The sequence below is a fragment of the Mustela lutreola genome, chromosome 4 (assembly GCF_030435805.1).
Source record: "Mustela lutreola isolate mMusLut2 chromosome 4, mMusLut2.pri, whole genome shotgun sequence".
NCBI classification, from domain to species: Eukaryota; Metazoa; Chordata; class Mammalia; order Carnivora; family Mustelidae; genus Mustela; species Mustela lutreola.
The window spans coordinates 172,958,101-172,971,084 of NC_081293.1; the positions used below are offsets into that span (position 1 = coordinate 172,958,101).

General features: G+C 39.6%; 1 protein-coding gene across 2 annotated transcripts in view; it reads right to left on the reverse strand.

Annotated features, from left to right (window-relative positions):
- The window catches only part of TSPAN12 (tetraspanin 12), a 64,813-nt gene that overhangs the window by 24,498 nt on the left and 27,331 nt on the right, over positions 1-12,984 (reverse strand). For both annotated transcript variants that reach the window (XM_059171680.1, XM_059171681.1), the window contains exon 5: positions 3,443-3,517. In XM_059171680.1, coding sequence (XP_059027663.1) covers positions 3,443-3,517 — 75 coding nt within the window. The remainder of the gene's footprint in view (positions 1-3,442; positions 3,518-12,984) is intronic.

A 12,984-nucleotide genomic window follows, 5' to 3' on the forward strand; every position in this document is an offset into this window, starting at 1 on the left:
GAAGTAAATCTCTAGAAGTCTATAATCTGAAACAGTTAATATTGACAGATTTTTCTGAAGAAGGAATCATGAATAGGAGGTGACCACGTATAAACAACAGAAATAATGGGAAACAGACTGATGTCAAATCTCTTGATTTGGTTATTAGAATAGTCTTATTATACATTTTATTTTACAAAGTAAATATAAGTTGTTTCCCTCTTGTAACCACAATTGATGTGAGACCAAATATGGCAAAAAAAACAGAGGAGATCACTGAGGTTCTGGCACAAAATACTGTGATTTGGCCATGAAGGAAAACACACACTTACTGGCTTCTTGCATGGAACAGCTAAGAGCACAAAGCCCATTCTATGCAAAGGCTGGGTTCTGCAAAATTTGGCAGCTAATAAACTTTAATGGCACTTTTCATTCACACTGCCATTAGTGCAAAAGCAATAAAAAAATTCTGACAAACTTTTCTTCCAAGGAACCATTTTCCACATTTCCCTTGGAAACAGCCCCAACAGCCTTTGCTTTCTCCGGGTGACTTAATGGGGGAGATTTACATAAGCAAACAGTGGTTTATGCACTCAACTTCAAGGGCAGCGTCTATCCATTCAGTACCACCATGACACCAGGAAGATGGCCCCCAACTGAATAGAAGAAAGTATCTTCTAAAATTAGATTATATTAGAATCAAAACATTTCCTTTCAAATCCCTTAAATTAATTCATTTCATATTTGTTATAACTTGGGAGATTTAACAAATAATGATATGACAGGGGCATCTGGCTGGTTCAGTGGGTTAAAGCCTCTGCCTTCAGCTCTGGTCATGATTGCAGGGTCCTGGGATAGAGCCCCACATTGGGCTCTCTGCTCTGCCTGCTTGTGATCTGTGTCTGTCAAATAAATAAATAAAATCTTAAAAAATAAAAAAATAAAAAATAAATAAAAGGGATTTAGAGGGGCACCTGGGTGGCTCAGTGGGTTAAAGCCTCTGCCTTCGGCTCAGGCCATGATCCCAGTGTCCTGGGATTGAGCCCCGCTTGGGCTCTCTGCTTAGCAGGGAGCCTGCTTCCTCCTCTCTCTCTGCCTGCCTTTCTCTGCCTACTTGTGATCTCTGTCTGTCAAATAAATAAATAAAATCCTAAATAATAAAAAAAGGGATTTAGAAATGAATTTACTTTCTATGGATTTTGAAACGGTTTGTATAGCTCTTATGTCATATCATTATTTTTTTTTAAGATTTTTTAATTTATTTGACAGACAGAGATCACAAGTAGGCAGAGAGGCAGGCAGAGAGAGAGAGGAGGAAACAGGCTCCCCGCTGAGCAGAGAGCCCTATGTGGGGCTCAATCCCAGCCCCCAGGATCATGACCCGAGCTGAAGGCAGAGGCTTTAACCCACTGAGCCACCCAGGCGCCCCTAAATCCCTTTTAATTATCAAAAAGAACATAAGGAAAAGCTGTGGTGAAGGATCAGGGACTAATTCTAGGACTATTATCTGTTGCTTAAATGTCAAGGAGATACAGGTACTTCCTTAAAACAAAAAAATTTAGAAGCGACCGTCTCTTTACCAGTGAAACCCAGAACCAGAGTCTGGAGCCACCAACTACTCTTTCACTCCCCGAAATATATGATATTTCTAGGGATGGAGTGAAAAATATGATTCTCAAAGACAGCAAGAACATTCCTATTTTAACAGGAGATTTCATTTTGAAGAAAGCTTTTAACTTTATTAAACTAGTCAGAACCTGCCCTGACTTTTCAATTTTTAATAGAAAAAAAAATCATAAATTCTCTCTTCTTACTAAGAGTTGTCAGACATGGATGGGAAGCAGGAGTGTTTTCAGGCAGGTTCAGATGGGTGGCTGCGCCTAAGCATCGTTTACATGCAAATTAGAGTATGCAAAGTACTCATTAGTCTGTAATTACCACTTAGCATTCAAAACAGTCTCACAATACAGTAACAGATATACCGCAGTATCAGTACCGGTACCGAAAGGACTTCACTTTCAGTACTGAAATACCTCTCTGAAACAAATACAAAATGATCTCCCTCTCTTCTTGAAAGCTTCTACATGTTCCAATGTTAAAGGTTCATCTGGGGAACTTGTCACAAATGTGAATGCCCGGTCCCTACCCTTTCTTCCTCTGCTTTCCCCTCTATTCTGATTCTGTCCTGTAAACTGTCTGAGAACTTCTTGTTGAAAAACATCACCTTCCCAGGGCACCTGGGTGGCTCAGTGGGTTAAGTCTGCCTTCGGCTCAGGTCATGATCTCAGGGTCCTGGGATGGAGCCCTGCATCAGGCTCTCTGTTCTGCAGGGAGCCTGCTTCCTCCTCTCTCTCTGCCTGCCTCTCTGCCTACTTGTGATCTCTGTCAAATAAATAAATAAAATCTTAAAAAAAAAAAAAAAAAAGAAAGAAAGAAAGAAAAAGAAAAAGAAAAACATCATCTTCCCAAAACAGAATTACTCTGTGGTACTTGGAGGGGACAAACCTGGCCTGCCACGGTGAGAACAGCCAGAAAACAGACATGCAAAGGGGCTCAAGTTCATGGGTGATAGATGTAGCACCTGTCACCTGTGAAGCGGGCAAACATTAGGAAAGTCATCACGCCCTATGTGAGCGGAGGTGAGGAGCAAGTGATACACCCAACGGGACTGGTAAAATCCCCTATCCTTGCTCATTCTCACATCGCTCTGAAAGTTGATTTCAATTCCTAAAATGAAAGAGAAAAATGCTTAAGAGCTGTTTTCATGTAGCCAAGTCTCAAACTGTCAAGAGTGTTTCGAGGCTGAAGTAAACACACAGCAACTCTTCAAATATACTTCTTCTTCAAGGAATTTGGCTCAGCTTGTTGGAAACAGAAAATTCATGCTTCCTAGTCATCAGAATACAGCTGAGATGGGCACTTTATGAGGCTTACATGTAGATTTTCAAGTTTTCCCAGATCTTGTTGTGAATGTAAATCTTTCCTATTATATACTGAGAAGTTGGAAAAATGATTTTAGGACATGTATTATTCTGGTCTATTACAATGATGTTTTAGAGACCTGTGGAATTAAAGACATACAGTACAGCAAATAAAATTATACAAATTATGATTTAAAACTACACTTTAGACACAGACAAGAAAGTGTTCATTTTCAGAAATAGGACCAGCATTGTTATTATACAGGATAAACATTCAAATTAGAGGCACTGGGTGCCTCAGTGGACTGAGCCTCTGACTTTTGATCTAGGCTCAGGTCTTGATCTCCTAGTCATGAATTTGACCCTCGCTTTGGGCTTCCCTCTGGGCATGGAGCCTACTTAAACAAACAAATAAACAAACAAACAAACAAACAAAACATTCAAAACCACAATCATGTGTCTAAATAACTCCAAAGTATATGATTCAAAAGGCTGAACTGAATATTGTTCCAGAACGTGACTATACCCCACTTTGAACTCACCATAATTTCCTGCTCGTATGTCCAAACACCACAAGCCAGTTCCACACAGAAAATGACAAGCAAACTTCCAAAGTACTGCAGAAGAACAAAAAATTAATGCTGTTAGGATAGAATCAAAATAAAATATGGCCACCAGAGACGAGCTAAATATTATTCAGCGCTGTTTACCCAAAGGACAAGTAAACAAAGACACATATTTAAGAAGCTCCCTTGGGAGGAAAGGAAAAAAGTGTCCACAAATTGAAAGAAATCTACGGGCAATATCTGATACTCACCTGAATGGGACATCTGACTAGTGCTCTATTTATCAAGTACTTTCATAATTCATTCACTCAAGGACCTCGTGAAAGGGATAGGACTACCTCATTTTACAAGTGACAAAATTAATGCAAAAAGTAGACAATGTGAGTTGCTCAAGAATGTGCATAGTAGTTTGGGGGGAGGGGTTGCTAGAGCCTTTTGGCTGTGTTCTTTGTGCCACAGGCACCTCGACCCTTCTCCAGTTGCAGAGGTACCTTGCAGAAATAAACAGTAAAAGTGTGAGAAAGAATGAGCTCCCTGAAAGTTCTTCTCACTAATGCTGGCAGAATTCAGGGCGTCATGGATCTTCTGCTCCTTTTATGTCACTGGGTCAGGGTATGGGCCCCTGGGAGTGATGATTATTGACAAACCCCCTTGACTGCAATGACATCTCCCTTAGGGCAGGAACTTTATTGTCACAAAGTGGGTGCTCCGTAAGTATTTGTTACTTAAACGATAAATGAAAACAAAGCGGAGTGATAGCCTAGTAGAAGGCTAAGAGCTGCCTTGGGCTGGGTGATCTTTCCGAAGGTAGTTTTTAAGAGGAGTCAGTAAAGGGGCGCCTGGGTGGCTCAGTGGGTTAAAGCCTCTGCCTTCAGCTCAGGTCATGATCCCAGGGTCCTGGGATCGAGCCCCACATCGGGCTCTCTGCTCTGCGGGGAGCCTGCTTCCTCCTCTCTCTCTGTCTGCCTCTCTGCCTACTTGTGATCTCTGTCAAATAAATAAATAAAATCTTTAAAAAAAAAAAAAAAAAAAAAAAAAGATGAGTCAGTAGAGACAAGAAGGCAAGGCTGATAAGATTGGTGCAAAAGCAATCCAGGAAGTGGAAATACCAAGTGCCAGGCCACCTTCTGGGTCAAGCCAGTTACTGAAGAACTGGGAGGTAACTAGAGCACACACGGGGTGGATGGGTACAGGAGTGTAAGCAGAAGAGGAAGAGAAATAGAGCCAGACAGATCTCCAGGGGCGGTAGAAAGGACTCTGGCTTTTATTCTAAGTGTAATCAAAATCCAGCAGCACGTGACACGGTCTGACATACATTATAAAAACATAATTCTGGCGGTTTTGTAAAAAAAAAAAAAAAACAAAAAACAACCTATAGGAAAGCAAAGATGTGATCAGGACAACTAAGTGAAAAATAGCTGAGCTAGGACAGCAGCAGAGAAATGGGGGGGGGGGGTGGACTGATAATAAGATTGCGAGCTGTCAAAAGCGTGAACGCTGAGTTTCTTTGCTCATGATTTTTGCCCAAAAAGGGGAGGGGAAATAAAAGATCTAGAAAATTGAGCTGATTTTCTACTACTCCTATGATTTAAAAACCGAAATCACTGCTATTCGTTTTAATTTACTTCTTTCATGTAAAGACAGAAATAATATAGACATGGTTGCATAATATCTTAGAAACTAACACACTGAAAATAAAAATTGGCTCAAAAGATAAAGTAATATTTTCTTAAGGGTAGCCCACTTTATAAGCACTTTGATTTTCAACATATGCAGTACTCTTGGTCAGCTTCAATCTGCTCAAATCTCATTGCCTTACTTTAAAGATTTTTGCCTTAAAATGATGATTAGAAGAAATTTTGTGAACACAGCACTCCAAGCCAGTTTTTCTCCAAACTCTCTTTCATGGTTTATTTAAGAGATTTCTAGATATGAACAATACTACATGTACACCATAGGTTACAAAGAGACCAAATAGTCAATAATTGTATGCTAGATCCATTTTTTTCTGCCTTTGATAAGACCATACCAGACAGTAAACTTCAGAGAAAAATTACACCATGGGATAGTTTTGTTTTCCCAAATACCTAACCTTTTTTTTTTTTTTTCCAAAATTGATGTTTGGTTATGATGAAAACCAAAGCAGCCCCGAAAACGCACAACATCCTGAAAATAAAACACAGACATGGCCGCTGCTGCTGGTCAGGAGATAACTTTACTATGCCTTGGGGATCACCATGCAGATTTCTGGATTGATTTTATATCCTTGTAAGTCCCACTTGAGTTACTTCTCTTATTTCTCGCCTCCTAGAGTCACTGGCCAGTTTACGACATACCGCTGCAGCAGAAGGGCCCTGAAGGCAGAAGCAAGGGCGGAGTGCCCAGAAGTAAGCAATATTGCAACACCTTGAGTCTCTCTGCCAGGAAGCCGCGCACTGACCACATGCATGACAGCGCCTCTCATTTCTTGCGGTGAGCTTTGCCATGGCTTAGCAACACCATAACTTAAGCGTCCCCAGGAATGCCTAAAATACATATAACTAAAACAATCTCTCATTAAAACCCCCAAACCGAGGGGTGCCCGGTGGCGCAGCTGGTTGAGCATCCTCTCTGACCCCTGGTTTGGGCTCAAGTCCTGATCTCAGGATTGTGAGATCGAGCCCCACCCCATCCCCCCACCTTGGGCTCCCTGCTCAGTGCAGAGTCTGAGATTCTCTGCCCCTTTGTCCCGCCCCTCCGTACTCACGCACACTCTCTCCCTCTCTCTCTAATAAATAAATCGTATTTAAAAAAAAAAAAAACAAACAAACTCAAAACTAAAATTACCCATCATGGGAAGGAGGGTGTCCATATAAGACACCCCTTTAACTCTGGGAAAACTCTAAAATGATTTTATCGTTCAGATTTCCGGTGATGTCATCGGATGCAAGTTCTTCCACATAAAGCAGTTCTTCTGTGTTTCTTCGACTTATACTCAGAAGCACAGATTTATTTGACCTTCAGATTGAAAATACACATTTTAACCACGCTATAAAACTTTCTTGAACCAAATCAAATCTAAAATTTAATTCAAACCATAAATATATGAATATGAATATATGTATATTTTTTTTCCAAACGATGCTACAGCTTTGTGGTCGGCTGCCCTTGCCTTGATGTCATTGTGTCATTGTGTCTTCTAAGTCCAAGGAAAACATTAAATGCCAAATCCATTGTTAACACGACATACAGAGATCAACTTCATTTATCCCTACTTTTTCTTTTCCAGTGAGCTCCGAGGCCTCGATGGTCATCCTCATAATGATTATAGAGCAGAGAATCACTCTGCCACTATTTTGTTTAAGGGCTGGATCTGAGCGAGGCATCTGTTAATCCATAGTTTGAACAGAGCAAAGCGAGCAAAGAAGAGAGCAACAGCTCCTGCTGACCTCTGCTATGGTATGAGGGTATGAGGTGCACACACTACAGTATGTGGTCCCTGCAAAGCCATCCGTCATCCTCCACAGTATTGGGAACATGTATATATCTCTCCTGACGGCGTCCATCTGTGCCTCCCACGCATCCCCCCTGCGCACACGCCTGGGTGAGACGGTCTGTGCCATCCAGTGTGCAGACCAATCTGCCCCTCTCGTCTCCTTGGGTGCAGTCGTTCCTGAATGGTGGGAAAAGCTCAGAATTTGGAGTTGGAAGACTGAAGTCCAAAGCCAGGTTGGAACACATGCTGTGACCTCCGGTGAATCATTAACCCGGCTTCAGTTTGCTCCTCTGTGTCCGGAAGATAAAAATAAAGCCTTCTTTGCTATTATCATCAAGGCTGATGGGATAAATGGGAAAGTGGTTTGCATTTTTTTAAATTTAAACCTGTAAAACATATATGGATGCTGTTCTGAACCATTCTGTACAGGGCAATTCAAAATGGACTTGTCCTCTCTTCTCCTACAGAGAACCTGCGTGCCCCATAAGGTGACAAGGTCTCTGCCTCATCGTCATTCTCCAGCATTGCCTCTCTGGTTCTTTACCACGTTACTTTTGTCCTTCCCTCCTCGTGGAGCAGCACTCCTCTCTCTGTCTGCTGTGAGCCAGGCTTCAGAGGCTCTGGCTTTTAAACCAGCTGGCTGCCTCACACACAGGTCACAGAACTTAACTGCCAGACCATGGGTCCTGGCTGGCAGACATCTTGTTCTTAAACATAATTTATCCCCAGAAAGCACCTATCTCTAAGCAGCACCTGTCGTCAATGAATGTTTGGTGGAAATACTGATCAGTTTACCAATGAGAAAGATTTTCTCGAGATTCTCTAATTTGAACTGAGTTTCCTGCTAACACTGAACTCCCTCTGACTTCTGCTTATAAATTCAAAGAAATCTGAAATACTGCCTCTCTGTTTTACTATTTTTTTTCCCTCTAGTTTTACTATTGTCTTCCTTGTGCATTGTTCTATGATAATCCGGGGTGCCTTTAAACATTTGGGACAATTTAACGAAGCTAAAGAAAAGGAGCCCCGTACTGACTCCTCTGTCTTTCCTCAGCAACTAAGGACTAAACATTTCAAACAAATGAAGAATGAGAAACTGGTGTTTATACAAGGAAATTAGAATGCCATCATTTGCATGACAAACTATTTTGTTTGCTTGGAAAATTATTCAACACAGAGTTCCTTAAAATAGCTAAGTTTCTCTACTGTAATTAAACTAAAATTTGTGTTCTACGAATAAGTTTTATCTTCAAGCATTTGTTCATGAAGAAACTGCATCAAATAAAGCAAGCAGAAAAGAGGACGCATCCCCCTAAATGATGCAATTAATTAGTGATTTTTCTTTTCTACCAAATCTCTCAAGCTGAGAAGAACTACTTCCAGTTAAAAAATAAGAGCCCTCTGGAGGCACCTGGGTTGCTCAGTTGGTGAAGTGGCTGCCTGCAGCTCTGGTTGTGATCCCAAGGTCCTGGGACTGAGACACCTTCCCCAAAGCCCCCCGCCCCAACTCACACATGGGGCTTCCTGCTCAGCAGGGAGCCTGCTTTCACCTCTCCCCTCATGCACTGGCACATGCTCTCTCTCTCTCTCTCTTAAATAAATAAATGAAATCTTAAAAAAAAAAAAAAAATGAGAGCCTTCACTGTGTTGGACAAAAGAAGATCAAATAAAACACTGTATGTGAGATTGCTTTGTTGACTGTCTCATTTTAAACAAGACAGATAAGAACATGGACTCTGAAATAAAATGGACTCGGGCTTTAGATTCTGGCTCCTGTACATATCAGTTGGATGAACTCAGGCAAACCACTAAGCCTCAGTTTCCTGATCTGTAAGATGAGAATGCTAAGACTTACATTGTGGGGTTGTGCTAAGGATTCAATCAGGTAGAGTGGTGTCGTGTGGTAAGCGTCCCCTAATAGGAGCTATCACATCACAGCATCTATTAGAATACAAACTCAGTGAGGACAAGGGATACCATTTTGGCTTAAATGCTAACATGCTGACTGGCATACAGCAGGAACTCGAGGCCTATTTCTTGGCTCGGTGTACTGAGATCAGAGGATAATGGTGAGTAACATTGTTCATCTCCTTCCATCAGGATCACTCTCACCAAAGGACATTCAATCCCACAAGTGGTTTGATAAAAATCATTACTAAAATCCCTATCCAGTGAGAATATAGCTGGTATTTTTCCAAACATCTTTCTTAGGAAGCTAAGCAGGAAGTGGTGGGTGGGGAACCCAACTTCTTTTTAAAAAGGAGTGAAATCAATTTGTTTTTTTTTTTTTTAATTTGTTATTTTAAACTAAGATTGGCCACAAAATGTTAAGAAAGGCTGAACCACTCCCTTTGTCCACTGGAAGTATCTGAAGAGGAAGAGAAGGACCGGAAATCCAATCTTCCTATTTAAGTCCTTGGTGACCTGTAGGTAAATGCATCTCTAGTAGAAACAGAGGGGATTTATTCCTCACTATTAAAGGTTATTTCATCTCATTATATGTATACAGACAAAATAGGAAAATCTCAAGGAGGTCCTTTCTTAAAGAAACATTTATTTATAAAAACGATTTCGCTCCCTGATACCACCCACCCCAGGATTTCCTCCTAAAGAAAGCAGGTTAATAAATGTATGCCCCTATCCCTTCACCCCCCTGAAATTTCGCTAAAATACAAAATAAGGGATCTTTTCTATAAAAGGTGTAAACTCAGGGGTAAAGGAGGAGGAGACGACAGCAAGTAGAGTTTGGAATGTGCGAACTTCTCAGCAGTCCCCCAAAAGCTGAAGGCTTAACTAGTAGCGAGGAAAACTGAAAACAACAGAATCCCCTGAACGCTCAGGTACTGGCAGATAGGATGGATGGATGGATAGGGGACACGGATGAAGGTAGGGCTGAAAACAGAATGACTTGCTGCAAATCTCTTTAGGAAGAAGTTAGACCCCATGTCCCTTTCTCCATACTAGACAGCTGGGTGACTACCCAGACCCACCAATACAGAAGCTGGGGTATTTATCCTGTGGAGACAGCAAAACAGAGGACACTAGAAACAGTGGAAGACAGAGTACAGTACTGGCAAAGATCAGTGAAGTTCAAATTTACATACTTTTTCTCAAAGGTTCAAAATTCCTATCAAACCAAAATAAGCTTTGGATTTCTAGTAGGATACTAGAAGCTAAAGGGCAATGGAAGAATGTCTTCAACATGCTGAGGGGGAAAAATGATTTCTAACCTATAATTCCATAGCAATTAAAATTATCATGAAAATGCAAATAGGGCCATTTTTAGCCATAGAGACTTTTAAAAATGTATGTCCTCTGTATGTTTCTTCAGGAAACTACTGGAAGATGTGTGGACAATGACTTGGAATCTAGAAAACAAGGATCTAAAACAAGAGTGAGGTAAAGGTAATCCCAGAATGGTAAGTAAAGGGACAGCCCATAAGTGCAAGAGTTTCAGTGGGTCTAGACTGGAGAGGTCTAGGATGTTCTGAGATAGATTTCTTAAAAAAAAAAAAAAAAATTCAACTGAGTGCTCCAAATATTTGAGTATATAAAGAGAGGAGCTACACCAGAGTTTAGAGTTGAATTAGACAGAAATACATAGAAAATAGAGTTACTAATTCCAAGAAAAACAAAGTTATTATTCCAGAAAGAATAATCAAACCCAGTGTTTCCCTGGCCCAGCTGTGAATAGCATTTACATAATTATAATCTTAAAGACTGAACTATCCGGAGTTATGACGTATCCGTGTCGAAGTGTGACAGGAAGTTTGCATGGGAGGTTGGGGCGTGAGGACAGGACAGGGTGCCAGATCTCCATCTTAATAAGTTCTTCATCGTAAGAGGTCAATGGGTAGTGCTTAAAGCTAAAGACTAAAAGAGTGTGAGAAGAGTTACATAAATAGGAGATTTAGAGATGGGTAAGTAAATTCTCAGGGAATCTGCTAAAACAATATTGAAAGTGGTTACCTCTTAGAGTGGAAAATGGGAAGGTGGAAGACTGTTATTTCTCATAATAAGACTTTGAGAATTAAATTAACTGTAAATTATGAAGCACTCCGGTAAAAGTAAAAGCAAAATTAGAACAAACAATAGTCACGCTGAAGCCTTGACATGAAAAAGAAGAAAGTCGGAGGGGGAAGGATGATCTAGGTTTTACATAGACAAAGTTATTCAAAAGGCTGAAAATTGTAAGTGGCCCAATTATACTTCATGGTTACTGGAACTAAAGGAGGTGGGTGGCAACTGGAAACTTTATGCTCAGGTGCTGTCATCTTTTTGCTCAATGTACCTTCAGTAGTTCAAAATAAGAGTGCTGTAACAGAATACAAAACGTATAGTTAAATGTGATTTATAGACCCAACTCAGAGGTCTCTCTCTTTCACTAGACTGTCTTTGGCAATTAGGACCTCTCCTGCAATATTGCTCATTAAAACCACACATATGGTCTGCTTAAATCAGTGTGAGCTGGAATATTTTCCATGCAAGTACACTTCAGTCACTGAATTATGAAGCTTCGAACTCTATGTTACGTACAATTTCATTCAATGAGGGAGGCCTAGATTTAGTTCACTTTATGGGGAGATATATATGTTTGTATATTCAAGTATGGTGAGTAAATAAAATGAAAAGTATATAAGAGTATATTAAAAGTATACAAAAAATCAAGTATATAACTATATATTCAAATATGTGTATGTGAGTGCACACACACACACACACACACATAAATGCATGCACAGAGATTTACAAGCACTATATAATTTACTCCTTAAGAAATATTACAAAAACATCATTATTTCTATTTCTTAGAAAGAGAAAATGGAGCCATAGGCAAATTCATCCCCAGCTGAGAGACAACAGACCACTAAGTCTTACGAAGCACAGGTTTGAGGTCAAGCGTCCTAGATTCTGATCCTAGCTTCGCCCCTTAATAGTTGGGCAAACTATTTAACTTTTCTGTGTGTCAGTGTCCTCATCTATGAAATGGGATAACAGTAGTGCCAACCCCATAGTCTGGTCAGCAGAAGTTGATGGGTCAACGCATGTAAAACACCCAACAGTGGCTAGCACATAGCACGTGTTCTATGAGGGACTGTGGTGGTAGTGTTAGCCATACTTCATAAGCCACCATCTCTAGACCCACAACTTCTTACCTTTCTTACCTTTGACCTGATAGGGAATGATTTAAAACCTTATGGCAGGTGATGGACATTGGGGAGGGTATGTGCTATGGTGAGCACTGTGAATTATGTAAGACTGATGAATCACAGACTTGGACCCCTGAAGCAAATAATACATTATGTGTTAATAAAAAAAAAAAAAATGAAAAACCATGTCTCCCTCCTTGATCCTTCCTAGTTGGGGGAAAAAAAATAAAAGACCACCAATAATATCAAAATTCTAAGGATGGCAAAAAATTCTGCTTTTTTTTTCCACCTATGATGGTTATTTAAAGTCATAAAAGCTGCTTCAATTGCAAAGTAAAATCCTTGACAAGTTATATAAAAAATTCCATCTTTTCTTTTTATGTTTTGAACTTATATTAAGTCAGTCAGATCAGCTTCTTCCCAGTAGTAAAATTAATTTTTCCTTTTATTCACATTTTACAATTTTATAATGAGTCTGGTGCCGTGTAGCCAATGAGTGCTTAACTGTTCATTAAATGGAACTTTCATAAAAACTCTAATAAGAGCAAGTGATTTATTTTCTTTTTATACCTTTAATTCTTTACTGTTAATAACCAATAATAAAATTTCTAAGAAAGTAATATTTGTTTTGTATAAAATATCAAATAATTTTCACTTTGGGGAAAATAGATTAATTTTAAATTTTTATTTCTAACTTTTATTAGTCTAATAAAAGCATAAAAGCAATATTTCCTAACAAACAAAGCCAATCAATGTATTGAGCACTTAAATTCAGAGAGTATTGAATTTTATAAGTAGTTGAGAAATATAGGAAAAATATTTTTGATTATGAAGAATAATTTTATAGAAAATATATTCTATTAATACAAATTAATACAAATACAATCTTCATT